The sequence below is a fragment of the Stigmatopora argus genome, chromosome 11, assembly GCF_051989625.1.
Source record: "Stigmatopora argus isolate UIUO_Sarg chromosome 11, RoL_Sarg_1.0, whole genome shotgun sequence".
NCBI classification, from domain to species: Eukaryota; Metazoa; Chordata; class Actinopteri; order Syngnathiformes; family Syngnathidae; genus Stigmatopora; species Stigmatopora argus.
Genome location: NC_135397.1, coordinates 13611486 through 13632115, shown reverse-complemented (window position 1 = coordinate 13632115; position 20630 = coordinate 13611486). Strand labels below are relative to the sequence as shown.

Genomic DNA, 20630 nt, shown 5'->3' with positions numbered 1-20630 from the left:
ATTCATGTTGCCCTTATTCTTACAAAATATTAGAGCTCTGATAGTGAATTTTTCCCCTATTGGTAAGAAAAAGTCATTGGAATAAAGTGTTAGAACGTCAAATACAAAGTATTTATTAAGAAATGTGCATCGTAACAAAAGTATTGTATGACCTTCATAGTAAGTCTTTAATCTTGTAAAATTGCACACTTTAATTTGTAAAAGAAATTAGTGCTGTGAAGGAGAAAAAAATCCCTTCAAACATTTGAAATCAACATTTTTCGTTGTGAAATGTATTAGTCTTTCGCTTTTAATAAGTTAAGATCTTTAAATATTTGTCCAAAAACAAAGTTACTCTCAACAATTTACTATATAGTACAATTTAACCTTATACTCATAAAATTACAAATACTATAGTTGTAATATTCCATTAGTGTTGTGCCTGAGACACAATTTCTGATAGCCGCACATGCCCAAGACCAAAAGTCATTCAGACCAAGAAAAGATCACAAGAAAATTAAAATATATACATATATTTGTTAAAGTTGTGGCCATTTACAAGGTTAATGGAATATTTATAACACAAAAACTAAATATATTGTAGACCACCCACTAGACAGTCCGAGTAACAGTAGTCAGAAAATAAATGTTACCTTACTCTTGTTTAATTGCAAGGATTAATGGTGAGAATAGTCATAATGTGGTCATAATATTCTGTTTTATTCTTTATTCTCTTCAGAATTATGAGAATGGCCCAACAATTATGCGAATGAAGAAAGTTCAGTAACTTCCAACATCAGATTTGTGACTTTATTTGGTTAAAAAGAACTGGAAAATAAAAAACAATGATTTCATTAAACTAGATCACACAAAATAGTTTGAAACAACACCAAGTGTACATTAAAAGAAAGAAAGAAGAAAGATGAAAAGATGCACATATTGAACATTGAAGTTAAAGACAACTGAACAACATGCAGGCAACGAACTTGCAATCCAAACAAGCCCAAAACCCTTTCCATTATTTAGTACTCACAATTATTCATCTACGACGCAATGACACCCACCCAGCATACGTTGCACCCTAATGAGCCCCGACCTTGAAGTCCATGCAGTTGCGGAATGGCCACGCGGCAAAGATCATTCTCGATCCATGTTTAGAATTTGCACTAATCCTATAAAACAAGACCTCTATTATTCACAGGACCCAGCCACATTTTAGAGATTAGTAAACAGGGTAAGATTACATGCACATTCCTACAGAAGCTAAAATGGTCTGTTTAATGATTGAATACTATAGTGCTCGATAAATTAATGGGAAATTCATATTTTGAAATTATATCCTCACAATTGTAAATTCCTCGTCAATCACTATCAATGTGCATACGGTGACACATTTTTGTTTGTCTCCTGCCAGAATCAATAATGAGTTCACTGCTGTTCATTTCAATACATTGACCAGAGCTCTAAAGTATACAAACTATGAGGTTGCCACTTAACTCTTTCCTTTTGACTGGAAAGGACTGGCAGTGAAGGATCGCTGCCAACCCTCCCAATCAAAATACATTAGACTTAGTCTATTGTCGTCAAGACAGCTCGTGAGTTTAACAGACCAATTTGACAATGAAGCCCCTGACAACTACAGCAGGCAAACTCTTGTTGTTTTGTCACTCTGCAGGTTTTGTACAATACTGTTCCAAGCCCAAATTAATGTCAAATACAGTATATTAACATTTCATGAAACATAATTAATAAGATTCACTGAGAACTAATTTGCAAATGTACAGGGAATGAATTTGTTGTTGTTTTTTAATTCTGTGTGCAACTATGGTCTCCCTTCATGTCAAAATTGGAATTAATCCTGGATTTATAACAAATATGTATTGTTGTCCAACACCATACACATTAGAACACGTGTCAAAGTGGCCGAATTTCTGTTTTAGGATCAAATTAAAATGAAGAGCATAGATGTATATTAAATTTCCTGATTTTCTCCCTTTTAAATTAATAATTGTAATTTTTTAATCATTTTTTTCCTGTGTTTTTAGTTCGAAAATCAGTTTGTAAAATCTAAAAATATATATATAAAAAAGCTAAAATAAACATTGTTTTAGATCTATAAAAAAACTGAATATTCAGATCTTTTAATCCAGTTCTTTTAATCCATTTATTTAAAAAAAAATCTAAATATTATATCTAAAAGGGTCCGGCCCACGTGAAATCAAGTTGACGTTAAAGCGTCCCGCGAACCAACCCGAGTCTGACACCCCTGCCTGCATTAGAATATATCATAAAAGGTTGCTCCATAAAGATTATTTTTTAATGTGTTAAATTATTTTTCTCTGTAAAATACTTACCAGAATACTATAATTTTCATTATTAGTGGTTCCCCTAAAATATATTCATGAGTACAAATGATTTATTTTTCATTTAGGAGTGTGTATATTTAGAAGTTTAAACATTTATAAAATTTGACACGAGATTTCATGGAAATTTGTTCCAGAATGTAATTTTAAAAAAACATTTCCATCACAATACAATTTTTCTTTTATTGCCATTAACTCAGTGACATACCTGTCAACCTCTGCCGATAACTGCCCTTATAAATGATTATGATTCCCCTTACAAACCCCCAAAAAACCTTACAAACACCGTACGACTCGTACGGTGTTTGTAAGGTTTTTTGGGGGTTTGTAAGGGGAATCATAATCATTTATAAGGGCAGTTATCGGCAGAGGTTGACAGGTATGCAGTGACTTCCAATGACACTGAGTGAGTGGAAGTGGATTGGACATTGATGGCGGTCAATACCAATGACAATAGAGTGAGAAGCCTCCCCAGCTGGTGTAAATAGATTAACTGTTGACAGCCTGTGGTCGGCGTTATGTAACACTATGTGGAGCATCGCTCTCATCAGCTCCAGCTAATTGCATGTTGCGCAATACATCATTAAGCCCGTCAGTGCTTCTCAAATATTTTCTGCTCAAATGCTTTGACTTAAACAATCAGAATGTCAGGAATACAAAACCGTACAAAACTGAAACTAACGCTGAAAACCCTGAGTGCACATTTGAAATACAATTACAATTAATTACATTTAGCATATTTAAATATTCTGACTATGAATGAGTGGTTAGCACATCAGCCTCACAGTTATCGGGTCCTGGGTTTGATGCCAGGTCTGTCCTCCTGTGTGGATTTTGCATGTTCTCCCCAGGCTTGCATGGGTTTTCTCCAGGTACTCCGGTTTATCTCCCACATTCCAAAAACATGCATGGTAGGCTGTTTGAACTATCAAAATTGCCCCTAGGTATGTGTGCGAGTGTGAATGGGTGTCTGTCTCCTCGTGCCCTGCGATTGGCTGGCCACCAATTCAGGGTGCCTCCCGCCTCGTGCCCAAAGTCAGCTGGGATAGGCTCCAGCACCCCCTGTGACTCCTATGAGGATAAGCAGTTCAGAAATTGAATGAATGAATGACTACGAATGGTTGTGATTGACTGGCGACCAATCTAGAATGTGGCCTGCCCTTAGCCCCGGTTTCAGTTGAAAACGAATATTTGAATATAAAGTTGCAATAAAACTCAATACATAATGTCTATTTTTGCTAGATCATACTATAATTTATTATAAAATGTGATAGACAAACCACAGAAATTAGATAAAAGAAATGTAATTACTAATTAGAATGAAATAATGTGCAGAACAAAAATTGATTTTAGTCATCTTAAACTCCAATTGATGATGTAATAATGGAAATGCAACGTTTTTATAAATTAATTAATGAAACTACACAGAGATAATAAAAAATAATAACAATCAAATTTATACAACGGAATGGATTGTGACTGAATGACAACCAATTCAGTGTGTGTTAGGGAAAATGAATGAATGATTAGAATGGAAAATGAGAAATAACCATGTAAATGAATGAAATTTAGAGAAATAAACATTTAAAAAATATAAATAAAAATGAATAACATTGGATAGACATTTTACATCAAAACCATCACATAATAATCCAAATAAATTGCCTATTTTTTAAATTACAATTAAACAGTACATTAAAAATAGAATACATATATGGTGTATTTTACAACTAATACATGACTGAAAAAATAGAATTCTAAACAGTGATAATAAATTTAAAAATTGAAATTAAGATGAAATGATATGATAAAATAGAATTAATTTATATATTTAAAAATAAACAACCAAATCCAAAGGTCTATTCCAGATTAAATCCTTTAAGACTGCAGGAATTAATGATTCTTTTAATGATCAGGTGGAATTTCTTTTCAGAACAGGCTGGCACAGCTTCCGATACCAAACATAGATTAGATGAAACATATAGATATATACAAGTGAAGAAATGCACAGAGTCTTAATATTTGTTATCTGGGCATGAGTGTGTGGTTGCATGGTTGTTTGACTCCTTTGTACCCTCCAATAGGATACACTTCAGAAAACCCACAACCCTCATGAGGATAAGCAGTTCAGAAAATGAATGAAGGATTGATCAGAATTCAAAATGCGTCATGCACTGGGATTCAACTCTTTTTGAAGCAGGTTGTTTTGTTTCGAGTGCAGTGGCAATAACTAGAAGGCTGCATTATGATAGTAAACTAATTAATAGGTGGAATGACTCTGTTAGCAACGGTAACAAATAAAGCGAATGACATCTCTCGGTTGTCCCAAACTCCACCAGCAGCTTTGTCTTTTCTACAATCAAACATATTCAAGTATTTAGAGTCAGGTGAGTGTTATGTTTGCTCAACCAATGAAATTGTCATATGGGCTTTTTGAGAGGATTACATAGCAACATGACCAACAAGGGGGGTGAGAGGGGCGTCCATGAGAGAAGAAAAAGATGAAAAGAAAAGGTGTCCAGATGGAAATTCTTACTCTTACTATCGTCTAAAGGTACAAGTTATGTGTACCATTAAACTGCTGCTTGTATTTTTTTTCATTTTGTTCTATCTATGAAAAAAGTGGCAATATATAATGAGGAAATAACTATGTAATGATGCATTCTTCTCCCTTTCATCCACTTTTTGTGTCCTTTTTATTGTCGGGATTTTCAACAGCAAGTTGGGGGCTCCATCAGGGGAATTTAAAAATTCTGACAGAAACATGTCTTCCTGTTTTTATGTTGATATGGGCAGTTATTAGACATCTCATTTCAATCTATTAGCATAATAAACACATATGAGGTGTACACATTCCCAAATTGCCCAACATTTAAAGCCCCACACGTTAGAGGGGTAGAAAAAAAGACATTTGTCTAGAAGAAAGAGTGTTTTGACAGGATTAGTGTTTGACAGTTTAATCTGGATTAAAGTGGGTCTGCCTGTGCGTCACTGCTCTTTAGAAAAATCACTCTTTTAATTCATTAAACCGCTCACATTGAACTAAGCGACGGTGTCGTAATGTTTGCACTATTTGTTGTACAAACATAAATATTCAGAGTCACACAGTTCCCACAAATGTCACACAAAAATTAATTCACTGACAAAAAGCCACATACATATTCATTCAGATAATAAACTGACTTAAAGTAATGCAAACAAAGAAAAAAAAAGAACTGGGCACATGTTCAAACAACAAAAACAAACACACAAACTAAACAAAAAAAATATTTTTCAAGTTAAAAAAAAAACACCTTGCCCAAAACAATTTGAATTACCATTCATGGCACTGAAGCACTACTTGTCTACGAAATCCCATCCTATAGAACAAGGATGGCGAACACGTGGCTCTCGAGCCGCATGCTGCTCCCAGCCAAAATGAATGCGGCTCTTTGCTTCTTTTCATATTTTGTATATACTGTGGCTCTTTGCCTCGTTTCATTTTTAATCTCTCTTAAAACACACTCAAATTCATCAGGGTCTGTTAAAAACAAATAATAAAGTATATTTTAAAAATAATTTGGCAGATTGGATTTTTTTATGCAGTTTCTGATATAAGGGATGGGTGGCTGTTTGACTCTAACCTGTTCACCACCCCTGCCATAGAAGCTTCTCTCCTCCCTTCAACAATGTTAATTGGCTAAATAAAATTGTTTACTGAAATACTTCTAAGAGTACAGTGGTACCTCGACATACGGTCTTAATCCGTTCCGGGACTGAGATCGTATGGCGAGCTTTTCGTAACTCGAGCGGACATTTCCCATTGAAATGAACTAAAAACAAATTAATTCGTTCCAACCCTCTGAAAAAAACACCAAAAACAGGATATTGGATTGGAAAAAATGTTTTATTTCTTCTTATTTTCCATCTATTAACAAAGTAACCCATAACTAGTGATTTAATAGTAATAAAATGTGTTTAATAGAAGTAAAATTAGACGCATTTCGCGGAGGGTAGATACAGCGACATACACGGAGGCGGGGGGGATATTCGGGGGGACTTTATCCACAGCACCAACGCACTCGTAAACGAATAAACAAATTTAAATTAACTTGGATTAATATATACAGACACACTCAAACATACGTTTAATGTAACTTTACACAAAACTGAATTCTAATTTAGTTTTAATTTGTTTTACCTTTGTTCTGGGCGGGTTAGCTGTTTGCCACGCCTCCACCCTCACGTTCGCTATCGATGGGCTGTTTGCTGTTGTATTCCCTTCAAAATATTCCGAAAATGATGCACACAAATGTCCTCACAATAAGATAACGCACGCCCACTTGCGAACGAGAAGTAGTCTTGAATGAGCGATCGCGGGAGCTAACAGGCTACGGAAGGAATAACAGCCTACCCACGTATTGATTGTGGGTAATGAAGTTTTATTCTGAGAAAGGGTGCCATTGCCTATCGGTGTTGTGTGCACGAGTATACTTCATTACCCAGAAAGCCCTCTTTTTGCCCGCGCATGCGCGTTGTGCATTTCCTGGTCGATGCATAGGAGAAACTAGTCTGAATAAATCGTTCAGTGCTCGTAGATATCTGTTATACACGAAAGAGATGCGGCAAAAAAAGACATTGCGCTATAATGATAAACAGCCTCTCATGTCATGGCCACCTGGCTTGGTCGCATCTCGAAATTTTGATCGTATCTAGGGTGAATTATTCGATCGAAATTTTCATCGTACCTCGAGCATGTCATAGGTAGAGCTGATCGAGGTACCACTGTAATACGTTACTGTGTAACCACTTAGTGGCATCGCTGGCCATAACAGTCCTTCGCCTTGGTCATGCTGGGTTGGCAATAACCGATGAAATAAGCCTGTTTAGGAAAACAGGAGTCGTAAAAGAAATAGCAAATTGAGGGAGCAAAAACAAAAGGAACGCAGAGGTAATGCACAGAAAGCTAGGTAGAGAAAGGTTCACGGTCACAGGACCAGATCTAGTGGTGGGGGGCAGAGAGGACAGGAGGCGATCAAATGTTCGTGGTGGATTGCAGTCGGCACACTGACTGCACTTTGGGGCACCGGTCGTTATAACTGATTTTGTTTCAAGCTGATCTTTGTGCGTGTGCGCGTCATTTAAGCTTTCCACTTTCAGAACGCTCGGCAAGGGAAATAAATGTGATTATCGATGCTGGCTGACGTAACAGGTCATCTAAAAATAAAACGGGAAAGTTCTGATCCCCTTATTTTATTTTATTTTTTTACACAGTTGGATCAGATTCATTGGCTGGATTTAATGCGTCCTACGTCACACAAATACCCAAGAGGGAAGATCAACACATGCTGCATTCATCTCGTTTGGTGGCTCCTCCAAGGGGCAAACAGGTTAATCTTTTTCAAATATGCTTATGTAAATTTGACCTTATTACCCTTTTTTTGCAAGTCCACGTTTAATATTTATATCACTGTTACAAAAACCTGACATGTTTACAGGAATGTATAGACTTGTAAATCAAATATGCCATGTTCGTTCAGACTACAAACTGCTACCTTTTCCCTTTAAAGCCCGTTTTATGGACTTTTATGGGTTTCATGCTTTATTGTTACAAAGCAAACATTTTAGTTCATATATTTTTCTTAGTGACCCAATGTGCATGATAACTTTGCTACTTTGGGTCACTATACAATGTTTGTGGCAACCTGGTGTTGCAGTGGTTCTTCCGCCTGACATCGGTGTGGGCAGGTTGGGTTCGACTCCCACTCGGTGATGGTGTGATTGTGATTGTGATTGTGATCGTGAGAGGGAGTGTTTCTCCATTTCATTATGTGCCCTTTGATTGGCTGGGAACCAATTTGGGGTGCATAAGCGGTTCAGAAGATGAATGAATGCAAACTCCCCACAGTGAGGACCTTCGACCCCAAAACTGTGAGGATAAGTGGTTTGGAAAATGAATGAATATACCTACATACATTCTCATCTCATTTTCTGAACAGCTTTATCCTCACTAGGGTCGCAGAGGGTGCTGGAGCCTAAACTCAGCGGACTTCGGGCCAGAGGCGGGGGACACCCTGAATAGGTGGCCAGCCAATCGCAGAGGACAAGGAGACGGAGAACCATGCACACTCACACCCACACCTGGGGGCCATTTAGAGTGTCCAATCAGCCTTCCATGTATGTTTTTGGAATGTGGGAGGAAAATGGAGTACCTGGAGAAAACCCACAAAGGCCCGGGGAAAACATGCAAATTCCACATTAGCTGCGAGGCGGATGCGCTAACCACTCGCGTCAAAGGGCCGCCCTGGTCTGGACATATCATAAATAATAGGACTGTCTGGGAGACAAACAAAGTCATTCATTGTAATCAAGCCCAAGTTCACTTCCCAACACGTTTGTCCTGTTTTCTGTTGAAAAGCTTGCCTGGTCGATGTTCTAAAACACTACAAGATGACACCAATGTCTTGGCCAATGCAAATGTAGTGTTTTGGCGTCATCTCTAGGCGAAAGAGGTTATTCCAGCCAAAACCGCAGCTGTGCAATAGGGTCTTACAGCCACCAGGGAAACTCACAGAGACAAGTTTGGCTTGAAAACGCAAGATCACACCGTGCAGGTTTTTTTTTTTAGCAAACTTTTCAAAAGGCCAACGTTTCTTTTGGATGGCCATCAAAGATTAAACAAATACAAATACACTTCTGGGCCCTGGGTTCGAATGCAGGTCGGTCCTCTTTGTGGAGTTTGCATGTTCTCCCTGGGCCAAATGGGTTTTCTCTGGGTACTCCGTTTTCCCCCCACATTCCACAAAGCATGCATGGTATGCAGGTTGGACACTCTAAATTGCCCCTAGGTATGAGCGCGAGTGTGAATGGTTGTCTGTCTCCCCGTGCGCTGTGAGCGAATAAATAGACTTTCCTTTCATACTTTGATAAACAACACTCATACCTAGGGGCAATTTAGAGTGTCCAATCAACGTACCATGCATGTCTTTGGAACATGAGAGGAAACCAGAGTACCCAGTGAAAACCCACACATTATTTGTGAGATTCTGTATGAATCAAAGGGATCTGCTGGATTGCACATTCCGAAAAGGTGTTGTCCGCACGTAGACAAATGAAAAAAGGAAGGCACGTGAGCAGTACAACCAGGAAGTGTGTACATAGTGGTCTAATTTGTCATCCTAGGTAAGATGGCGGCGCCCTGAGCGAGCAATGGCAGGCACAAGTAAGTGAGTTTTTTCATGTTTCATGCAAGATATGGGTTTTTTTTCATGAATTTAGTTTAGCATTTTATCTGTTTATCTTTTCTCTATATTGAAATAAATAACCATATCAGCTGCATTGTCTTGCGTTATGGCGTTTCATCTGTCACCTTGCAGTCTAATTTGTGCGCATAGAAGCCGTACCCTTGATTCACACATCATTTTTTTGCGACAAATACAGCATATATGCGAGAAAATACGGAATTTCAAATAGCTCAGCTATTATTTTTATAGGTCTAATAAAAAAATCACAACAACAACATGGTGCTTTGTTTGGTGGGCAATTTTATAAAAATGAAATAAATAGGGAACAGTTTTTCTGTGCCAGGAGAAACTTACAAGATGTAAAAAAAAAACTACTTATCGGCACTATAGTGCACAAATACACACATCCAACATGGGAAGTTACAAAATTAGTTGGCCATTTGGTAGTCGTCAAAGTACAACCTTGGCCACAAATTAGGCAGAGCATTGCAATACAAGTCATTGGGATTCATGAATAAATGGCGTATACTTTTTGCTCATTGTCTTTGTTCAGTCCCGTTCATCGTACCTCAAGCATTTTAATATCTCAATTATGATCTGCAAATAGAGTCATCTTGATATAAATAGTTTGACATTATAAAAAAAAACATTGGACATTCACGGAAATCATCACAGCTTTTTCATGTTCTCCAGCTGATCCTTGTACATCAGGCCAACATGAGGGGCCCCTCCTCGTCACGTTGGTTGAAAAGATTGGACAGCATGTAGGACGAAAAGAAGCCGAATTCCGCAATGAAGCTGAGCTCAAAAAGCTCTAGATTGGCACTGAGCGTCCATTCAAACACAGCTGACAGGTGCACGTAGTGGTAGTCATGATGTGCGAAGCAGAATGCATCTGAGGGGCGCGTTCAGGTTAAGGCTTCAATCCAGTTCAGTATCACACTCAAAATGATTGTCCTCTTTTCTCAGAAGGACTTTATGATACGGTCATTCAGCCAAATGTCAATATATGTTTGGTTCTCTGAAATTATAGCGAGAAAGACTTTTTTTTAAAGGGTTAGAGTACTTCCAGGACAAAATGTAAGTATAATATTTAGGAGAGAAAAAATCATATATACTATATCATCTTATCTCATCTCATTTTCTGAACCGCTTTATCCTGACTAGGGTCGCGGATAGTGCTGGAGGCTATCCCAGCTGACTTCGGGCCAGAAGCGGGGGACATCCTGGATTTGTGACCAGCCAATCGCAAGGAGACAAACAACCATTCACGTTCACACTCATACCTAGGGCCAATTTAGAGTGTCCAATCATGCCTTTGGAATGTGGGAGTACTCGGTGAAAACCCACGCACGCCTGGGGAGAACATGCAAACTCCACACAGGTGAACCGACCTGGATTTGAACCCAGCACTAGTCTCAGTCTCAGCACTAACAGGCCGAGCCTTTTTCCTCTCTTTTTAATGCATATATAGATCATCACAAGCATGACGCACTAGTGCTGTAGCCGAGCCCTCTTTGTCAATAGGAGGACATTATCTCATGCTAGAACAGGTTAGGTCCACACACATCCTGTTCCAACACCTCTCACTTTTATGTCATTGTACACATTAGTGCTGTGTTTCATACCCATTTCAGGAAGTCACTGACAGAGATAAACGTTCAAGCCTGGGGGATGGAGTTTGGGCGGGGTGCTGGTGGCATGGCTGCTTGGGCATAAAAATGATGTATTATGATAACAGCATGTTTAAGCAGACACATCACAACAGACATAAACACACACACACATGGCTCGAAGGGCCTCGGTCGTAGTCATTGCACCCTGATCATATTTGATCCGTCAATGGACCACCCCATTGAAATGGAAGGGGCTGGTAGCAGTCAAATATATTGCAGGTCTTGTTGCCCATATTGGAAATCATGGAGATTTTTTTTTAAAAGTGCTTACAAAAGGATACAGCAAAGCGTGAGGATGATCTGTTGCACAGTGGACACCACGCGTAACGGGTAGAGAATATTCTCATAGCCCGTCAGCTGACATCGACTGGTTAATACCGTCAGCAGGAAAGTGTAAAAGCAGATGCATGTGAAGCTCACACCAGCCGCCGCATGGTGCCATACGGTCAGGTAGCCGGGCTGCAGGGTGGGAAAAAATACAATTAAAAGCGGTGACTGATTTGGAGAGCAATATGAGTGCCAATTAAAAGTTTATACAGAAGGTTCTTACTAAGTTATAACAAATAAATGCCATGTGAAAAGTATTACAATTGTCTTCAGTGCCATTTAAGCAAAGTAAGTAGCTGTCTTGTTTTAACAAAAAATTATATAACATTGTTGTTACTGCAGTTGCGCACACTGGTACTTTGTAATTTTTCATGTCATGGACTATTTATTGTCACTATTTATGCATTACTAAAATACTCTTAAAAACTTGTTATGTTTCGTACCTTGCTATTAACCCATTACACGTATGTATATGCACATTTTTAACAGTATAATGTATTTTATAGATGACATTTTCTTATTATTTGTTGCATTACTATCGATTGTAGCTAGCAAAGTAGCACAAGTGTGTGATGTTGTTCATGACATTTTTATTGGGCATTTATTGGGGGTTTCTTTAAGTTGGGTAATTTTGATTGTGCATGGTAGTATTGAGTAAAAAATGATGCCTGACTGAATTCTATACCATGGCCGCCATTCCAAATGGGCCACAAATCCAATTCCAGTGCATTTATTTATGTTGTAGATGAACCTTATTTCTAACACGGCAATATTGCTACACATCTTAGGAATCTAGGCTTAATTACTGTGACTCATAAAGCAAGTACAGTGGTACCTCGAGATACGAGCTTAATCCGTTCCGGGACTGAGCTCGTATGACAAGATTCTCGTAACTCGAGCGGAAGTTTCCCATTGAAATGAATGGGAAACAAATTAATTCGTTCCAACTCTCTGAAAAAAACACCAAAAACAGGATATTGGATTGAAAAAAATGTTTTATTTCTTATAATTCGCCATATATTGACAAAGTAATAAATAACGAGTGGTTTAATAGAAATAAAGTGTTTAATCTAACTAAAATTGGGCGGATTTCGCCGAGGGGAGAGGGGCACAAAAGGGGGGGGGGGACTTCGGTTTTTTTTTCCACACAACGCACTCGTAAACGGAACAAACACTCCACCCTCACGTTCGCTATCGATGGGCTGTTTGCTGTCGTACTATTCCCTTCAAAATATTCCGAAAATGATGCACAGAAATGTCCTCACAATCGGATAACGCACGACCACTTGCCAACGAGCAGCAGTCTTTTATCAGCGATCGCGCCGCTGCTCATGGGAGCTTCGGGGGCGCTGGCTAGCGGCTCCTTTTAGCTTGTAGCATCTGTGTTCACATCCCCTCGAACGGCGCCTATGATAGAGTGCCATTGCCTGTCGGCGTTGTGCGCACGAGTATACTTCATTACCCAGAAAGCCCTCTTTTGCCCGCCCATGCGCGTTGTGCGTTTCCTGGTCTGAATAACTCATCCGGTGCTCGTAAATATTGTTATACACGAAAGATATGCAAAAAAAAAATGCCATGGCCACCTGGCTTGGTCGCATCACGAAATTTTGACCGCATCACGGGCGAATTATTCGATCGAAATTTCCCCCGTAAGACGAGCATTTTGTATGATGAGCGGTCGTATGACGAGGTACCACTGTACTTCTCAATAAAAGTACTTTTTTATTGAAAGTCGATGGGAATAAGATACCTTCCCAGTCGTACTTAATTGTTGATATTTGTACATATATATGAGTAGTTGTGGACTAAGCACGTTTGACATAGATACACTGGTGTGTGTTTACCTCCACCTTGTGACATTTATGACTTTGAAAGTTAGATCAAATCTAGTAAATCACGTTATGCAAGTTCTGTCATGGCAATTAGGCAGAAAAATACCTTCCTTATTACGCGAATGATTCTTTTCCTATGACATCATGTTTTAATTCTTTGTCACAAGTAGATTGCTCTGTTAGTTATATCAATATCAACAAAGATATAGTCAACCCTATTTGTATTTGCCTGGATTAACGACTGAACATGGCCGCGAATATACTCAAATTGCAAATATACATATAAACCTCCTAGAAACTGCTCACAACGGCTAATTTTGATATCGATGCCAAAATTGTGAATGTGTTCAACATCCTGAAAACTGCTCAAAACAGTTTATTATGATGTCTAAAAAAAACTTCCTGTGTTTCATAGCCTCGGGTTAAGCTATAAACCTTCATGTTTTAGATACCATACCTGTCAGCCTCTGCCGATAACTGCCCTTATAAATGATTATGATTCCCCTTACAAACCCCGAAAAAACCGTACGAGTCGTACGGTGTTTGTAAGGTTTTTTGGGGGTTTGTAAGGGGAATCATAATCATTTATAAGGGCAGTTATTGGCAGAAGTTGACAGGTATGAGATACACTCTTTACCCATCTGTAGATAGTTTGAGTTCATTATCAATACTGTCCTGTGTGACGAAGGAGGCGCGGCATTTGGGAAAAGATTCTGACGTATGTAGAAACTATTTTTCTTCAGCACGTCACCGCTATACTTGTCTTCTGACTCGTGCCTCAGGCAAATACACCATTATAGCATTTCCGGGGAGTGAGCCGTTAAAGAACCTGATCCTTCAGTCGTTAAACCCGTACGTTGTAACGACCAAGGACGTGAGTCTGACACGTGTCAAACCAAGAAGCCAAGCAGCGATGCTTCATTGACATTTTTTCGGTACGCAAAAACACACATGGGCCGTCATGCCTTAGAAAACTAAACATGCATGTTTTTCCCTCAGGCAAGACGGTCCCTTATACCAAACTATAGCTCTAACAACAGTTCCATGTGTGAAAATGCAAGTGAGCGTTCAGCTCAGGCAAATATATTTGAGTTATGTTCCGTATGCAAATCTGTGTGCGAGTAAAGTCCGGAATGCCGAAGTGCAATTATTCAACTGTATATCAATAGAAGATGTAAATTGTAAAGTTAAACAGGAACAACTGGTTTCGAAACAAAACAAGGACTCCACATAGATGTTTGAAGTGGATTTCTTGTCTTATTTCTATTTCAGTTTGGTATCTGTTGTGGAACTTACATTGCAGTTTCCAGCAGCAAATGATCCCAAAGAGGCGGCCACGCCAAAGGCTAGCGCCAACTTGCTCAAAATGGCTTGATTCTTGTTTTTCTCCAGGATGTGAGCATGGTGAAACACGCAGAAGAGAATAACTAAAAGAGATCTTTATGTTATACAGTGCATTTGTAAAGTGAAGAGCACAAAACATGATATGGGAATGAAAAATGGCACATTTGGCCAAGAAAATGTAATTGAGGCCATAAAACTGAAATAATGTGAATATTGAAGCGTGACTATGCAATAGTTTGTGTCCTTAGTTTCCTTCACAGATTATTCTTATTTGGGCCAAGTAGTATACTACTTTGTGACCACCTGGTTGTTTGAATATGTACGTCATTAATTTGTAGCTATGAAATATTCAGTTTGCAGACAAAAGAAAGATTGCATACCTACATTATAATGTTAATTTGTCACCACAAAACAATTACATGTGCACAAAATACTAATTTGTTGCCACAAAGTACTAATTTATTGCCACAAAGTAGGTAAATAATTCACAAAATGAACATTTGTCATCTACCCCCCCAAAAAATCATAACCTCAAAGCAGGCAAATGTGTCAGAAATAATAAATTGTTGCCCCAAAATAAGTCAAATGTGACAACTTTTAAGAAATAATTATGTGGGCCTACAAAATATGACAAAGTACACAAATTACTTATCTATTGCAACAGAAAAGGGCAAGTTCTGCTTACAATATACTTGTGAAATACTTTTAATGTTCACAATATATACTTTCATGGCCCCACGCAGATCAAATGTGCATGAACGTTTAATTTGTGCTCATAAATTACTTTAATTGTAATCCCAAAAATTCTATACCACTACACCACATGTGTCAAAGTGGTGGCCCGGGGGCCAAATCCGGCCCGCCGCATCATTTATGTGGCCCGGGAAAGTAAATCGTGAGTGTCGACTTTCTGTTTTAGGATCAAATTAAAATGAAAAGTATAGATGTATATTCAATTTGCTGATTTACCCCCTTTTAAATCAATAATTGTAATTTTCAATCAATTTTAATCATTTTTTTTCTGTGTTTTAGTTCAAAAATCATTTTGTAAAATCTAAAAATATATTTAAAAAGCTAAAATAAACTAAATGAATATTCAGGGCTTTTAATCTCGTTCTTTTAATCCATTTATTTAAAAAAAATCTAAATATTATATCTAAAATGGTCCGGCCCACGTGAAATCAAGTTGACGTGAAAGCGGTCCGCGAACCAACCCGAGTCAGACACCCTTGCACTACACGATGCATCAGATGGCCCGCAAAATACTCTCCTACCCCTAACACTCAAAATGCTAATCTGCAACCTCAAAATACTAATTTGAGGCCAAGATGCAATATAGAATAATACAAAACCTATCAATTTTGAAAGCGATTTTCTAGTTGGGCCGGCCCGGTGGTTGAGTGGTTAGCGAGTCGGCCTTACAGTGGGGGACCTGGGTTTAAATCCAGGTTGGTCCACCTGTGTGGAGTTTGCATGTTCTCTCCGGGCTTGCGTGGGTTTTCTATGGGTACTCTGGTTTCCTCACACATTCCTAAGACATGCATGGTAGGCTGATTGGACACTCTAAATTGCCCCTAGGTATGAATGTGAGCATGAATGGTTGTTTGTCTCTTTGTGCCCTGCGATTGGCTGGCCACCAATTTAGGATGCCCCCCACCTCTGGCCCGAAGTCAGCTGGGATAAGCTCCAGCACCCCCCGCGGTCCTAGTGCGGATAAAGCGGTTCAGAAAATGAGATGAGATGAGATTTTCTAGTTGAACGTCTATTGCCTCCAATGTGTTCACCTTGTCTAGTACAAACTTTGACCTGACAGTAGAGGATCCTTAAACATTCATCCAACACAAAGTAAGCTCTACTTACATAAAAAGGAACCAGCATTGATGGTGGCTGTGAAAAGGGAATTCTCTGGGGCGTAGGTTCCACTGGTGCTGCACGTTTAAATTTCTCATTAAAATTCAAACCATACCTCCGCTCATCACCGTCACGAGATTCATGGTACATCATATTACCTTATGGTTGGAACTTTGCAGCATTTGGTGGTGAGATTGACAGTGCAGAAGTTCTCCCCCCACCTGAGAAGGAACATTGTAATTCACCGGTGTCAAACTGGCGGCCCGGGGGCAACATTACTTTGTACAACCCTCGAAAGTAAATCATGTGTGTCCACTTCATCTTTTATGAAAATGTTCAAATGAAGATTTTTTAGATACACAGGGATTTTTTTCCTTTTAAAAAAGAATGAATGAATACAATTTTTACATGTAAAAAAACAAAACTGTTTTTAGTAAAGATTTTTTCTTATTTATTTGAAAAAAATGAAACAGTTTTTCATTGTATTTTTAATGTAAAAGACATCTATTTCTTAAAATATAGATACTATCTTCTTTTTAACATGAAAAACAAATTTTGATTTTTTTAAAGAAACATTTAATGTTTTTCTTTTCTTAGAATTTTTTAAATGAAAACCGATTGAAAGAAAAAAAAAATAAGAAGAAAAATTTCCTATAAAAAGGATTTGGACAATTTTTCATATCTAGATATGATCCATCGACAATCAAGAAATCTTTCGATTAATTATGGCAACCTATTTTGGCAGACCACCGAATAAAAACCTAAGAGCACGAGAGCCATGCCAAAAAAAATGAAATAATTTGACTCCCCTCTCCTAAAAACATGAATGAAAGATTGCTGTTTTATTGTTTTTTTAAATATAAAAAATGAATTTTAAAAAGAAATAAGTACCCCGTTTTCCTTTTTGAATTTGAAAAGATGAAAATTTTAAATATTTTTCAAAAAGAACAAATAAAGAATAAATTATTTAATTACAAAATAAAATCTGCTTTTATCAAGTACAAGAAAGAAAACTTACTTTTTCTTTTAGTTAAGAAATAATTAAATGAAGAAGACATTTGAAGTAATAACATTTACATAAGTGCTAAATCGAGTTAAGAAAGTTAACTAAAATGCACAAAAATATAATAAGTAAATACAATTATTTGAAATATATAAAAATAAACAGTAAAATACATTTAATTTTGTGTATGATGGAAAAAAATAGGCTGCTGTGATTTGGAATGTGAGTAATTTGGTGTTAATTGAAATAAAAATAAATAGATAGAGAATATTTACTTATATTTAAGAAGCTAAAAAGAAGAGGATTTGAATTTATAAGTATTAAATGGGTGTCAGGGGTTTATCAGCTTTCAAATAGCTGTAGTTTTGTCTAATTGTTGGCCCCACATTAATTGATAAATTATGAAAGTTGGAATTATATCATAATTGGTTCATTCTTTCGGCAGCAATGAGGACAAACTCACCAGTCAGCAAGCGAGCAAACATGTCGGTTGGAGAAGGCCAAGCCATATCTGGAGATGGATCACACAAGTGTTAACAGCATTTCAGATACGTATTAGAAGAAAATCTTCCTTTGCCCATGAAAATGAAATTGTTGTATCACTTCATATCATGTCAACCATGCCCTAGTATGACAATAAAAAAAGATCGTCTTGTTCCCTTAGTGATATCAGAATTGAACAAATCAGAATGTCCGATAGATTTGTACGACGTCAAATGAGGTACTTCTTTGAATGTATGATCTCACTATAGTAAACAAATAGATTATTATGCCCCATAGCATGCAAACTTTTACTCAATTTGAAATTGAAAAAAAAATCTCCTTTACAAAATGTGTTTTATTTTTAAGTGACATAATCTTATCACTTCTGAAGAGGGGGGGAAATGTCAAGTCAGCAAATTTGAATTTTGTGAGCCAAATGATAAAATGAAGGACTTTTGTCAGCTTTATCATTGTTTCTGAAAGAACTCATCCTGTCTTTTATTAACTCATTGCCTGCTATCGACAAAGTCAGACGTCAATGCAGCTATAGCGAATGATTGCTCCCAGTTCAAAAGCCTTAATAATAATAATAATAACAATAAATCGCTTTTACAGATGCTCAAAGATGCCAAGCAATTAAGAGCAAAGAACCAACATAAAACTGACGATTTAAACATGAGCAGATAAAAACTAAACAGTATAAATTAAAAGCTAGTTTAAAAAGGTGGATTTTGACATGAATTGTCATTTTTGACATTTAAGGAAAGAAGTTGTGTACTGTTACAGATTTTGGTAGTAACTTCCATAGGCAGAAGGCATTGTTCAGTGTGTTATTTATGGGAGTGATGTTTCCATCAGATGAGGATTAGACATCTATGACTGTCGATGGCAGAGAATGAGTGAAAGGATTCACATTTTTCTCTCCCACTGTTTATTCCAACCACAAAAATGTATCATGTGACATCTAGACATTATAGATATATAGGTGAATTTTATTGTTCAAATTGTTTATCGATAGCAGCATTTTTAATCATCTATCTGCTTTTTTCTTCATATAACATCAATTGAATAAATGATTTTATCTATCTTTTGATATTTCTTTTTTTAAATTAAATTACGAGTCTGAAATTATTTTCACTTATTTGGGTCTTTTGCCAGGAAAACACACCTTATGGAGAAGCACTACCAATTTCGTCATACGCAGTTTATGGGTATGATAACAATTAGGCTTTTTGTCGAGTCAATGATGATGACAAAGCCTATATCCGATTATTATTATAATTATTATTATTATTATTACATGAAAGTGTCATTTGTTGTTGCAATGTCTAAACAATGTCCTCAACTATTGACTCTACCGCAAAAAATATAGAAATGTAATGTACTGTATCATCATATTTTCATTTTCCTTATCCTCACAATAGTTGGGGGGGTACAGGAGCCTATCCCAGCTTACTATGGGCACAAGCCAGGGGACACCGTGACTTGGTGGCAGGTCAATTGTACTATATATGGTGATGTCGAATATGAATTGTAAATTTAGTAAATATGTGCTATTTTCCTGAGTTTGAGCACTCTACTGGAGCAGTATAATACAGTTATACACCAACAAAATAGGTTCAAAGTCAGTAAACAGAAACAAAATTCATTTGAGCGTACTACATGGCAAGGTCGCTATTGTGGGGGGAAAAAAGGACTTAAAGTGCGCCTTATAGTCCGAAAAATACAGTAGTTTGGTAATAAAAAAAAGTACAACTGTTATATTTCAGAATATTTGTGTTGTCAGGAAGGACCACTAAAAAAGAAATCCAAGAAAGCAAACCAGTCAAGTGTACTCACACAGCCCACGTTCCAATGAAGGATGTCAAGGAGAGAGCGACAGGGAAGAAGAGCCACAATTCCATGTCTTAGTAGGAATTTTAAAAAAAAAGAAGTGAAAGAATGTGCCGTTTCTTGCTGGCCACTCGATATGAAATGCTTTGGGTAATGTCTGAAGTGTTACTTTGCGTGCTCTGTGGTTTGGGTTTCTTTACACAAGTTCGTCCTAACACTTTAAACCACACCTCTCCTTTGTTGTTATTGGTTGGAACTTGGACTACCTTTTAGGATTTACTGTCACTGTCTAGTGACACTCATGATGTGGTTGTTAAATGATTCAAACTGATTGGTATGTAGAAGGACACACATGAAATAAGCATTGTGGAAATTGACATGATACTTTGGGTTGGGTTGGGTTGGAATGCCTTCATTGAACGAGCAACGTTTTTTTTTCCTATCATGTGCCGGCCTGTCGTGCCACATAAATAGAGAATGCTTCCAAAATGCAACACGAATCGACTCACTACAAATAGTCTTTTTTTTTTCATTTTAAGAACATTTGTATTGTGTACACAGTTGTACTTTAACAGCACTATTCCACTACAAAAAAGCCAAGAAAATGTGTGATTTAATGGAAAAAAAATATTGATTTCCATGCCGTCAAGAGTTCTAAGAAAATGTCGGGACAAGGGTATTTTCACTTCCTTGAGGCATACCTTATTCTTCTTTCA

General features: G+C 37.5%; 1 protein-coding gene across 1 annotated transcript; it reads right to left on the bottom strand.

The window, feature by feature from the left end:
• Nucleotides 1–9845: 9845 nt before the first annotated feature.
• On the bottom strand, nt 9846–20069 carry LOC144085150 (transmembrane protein 150A). Its single transcript, XM_077614198.1, has 7 exons — nt 19921–20069; nt 18062–18109; nt 16754–16816; nt 16605–16672; nt 14697–14827; nt 11523–11700; nt 9846–10460 (listed from the first exon to the last, which is right to left on the bottom strand). Exons 1-7 carry the CDS (start codon nt 19983–19985, stop codon nt 10273–10275), a joined length of 741 nt encoding a protein of 246 aa, XP_077470324.1. The 5' UTR covers nt 19986–20069; the 3' UTR covers nt 9846–10272.
• Between the last annotated feature and the right edge of the window lie 561 nt (nt 20070–20630).

Coding starts and splice junctions, on each gene's coding strand:
- LOC144085150 (XM_077614198.1), bottom strand. CDS start 19,985: ATGGAATTGTGGCTCTTCTTCCCTGTCGCTCTCTCCTTGACATCCTTC. Junction 14,828..16,604: donor CAATGCTGGTTCCTTTTTAT/GTAAGTAGAGCT, acceptor GATCTCTTTTAG/TTATTCTCTTCTGCGTGTTT. Junction 11,701..14,696: donor TTGCTGCTGGAAACTGCAAT/GTAAGTTCCACA, acceptor CCCACCCTGCAG/CCCGGCTACCTGACCGTATG.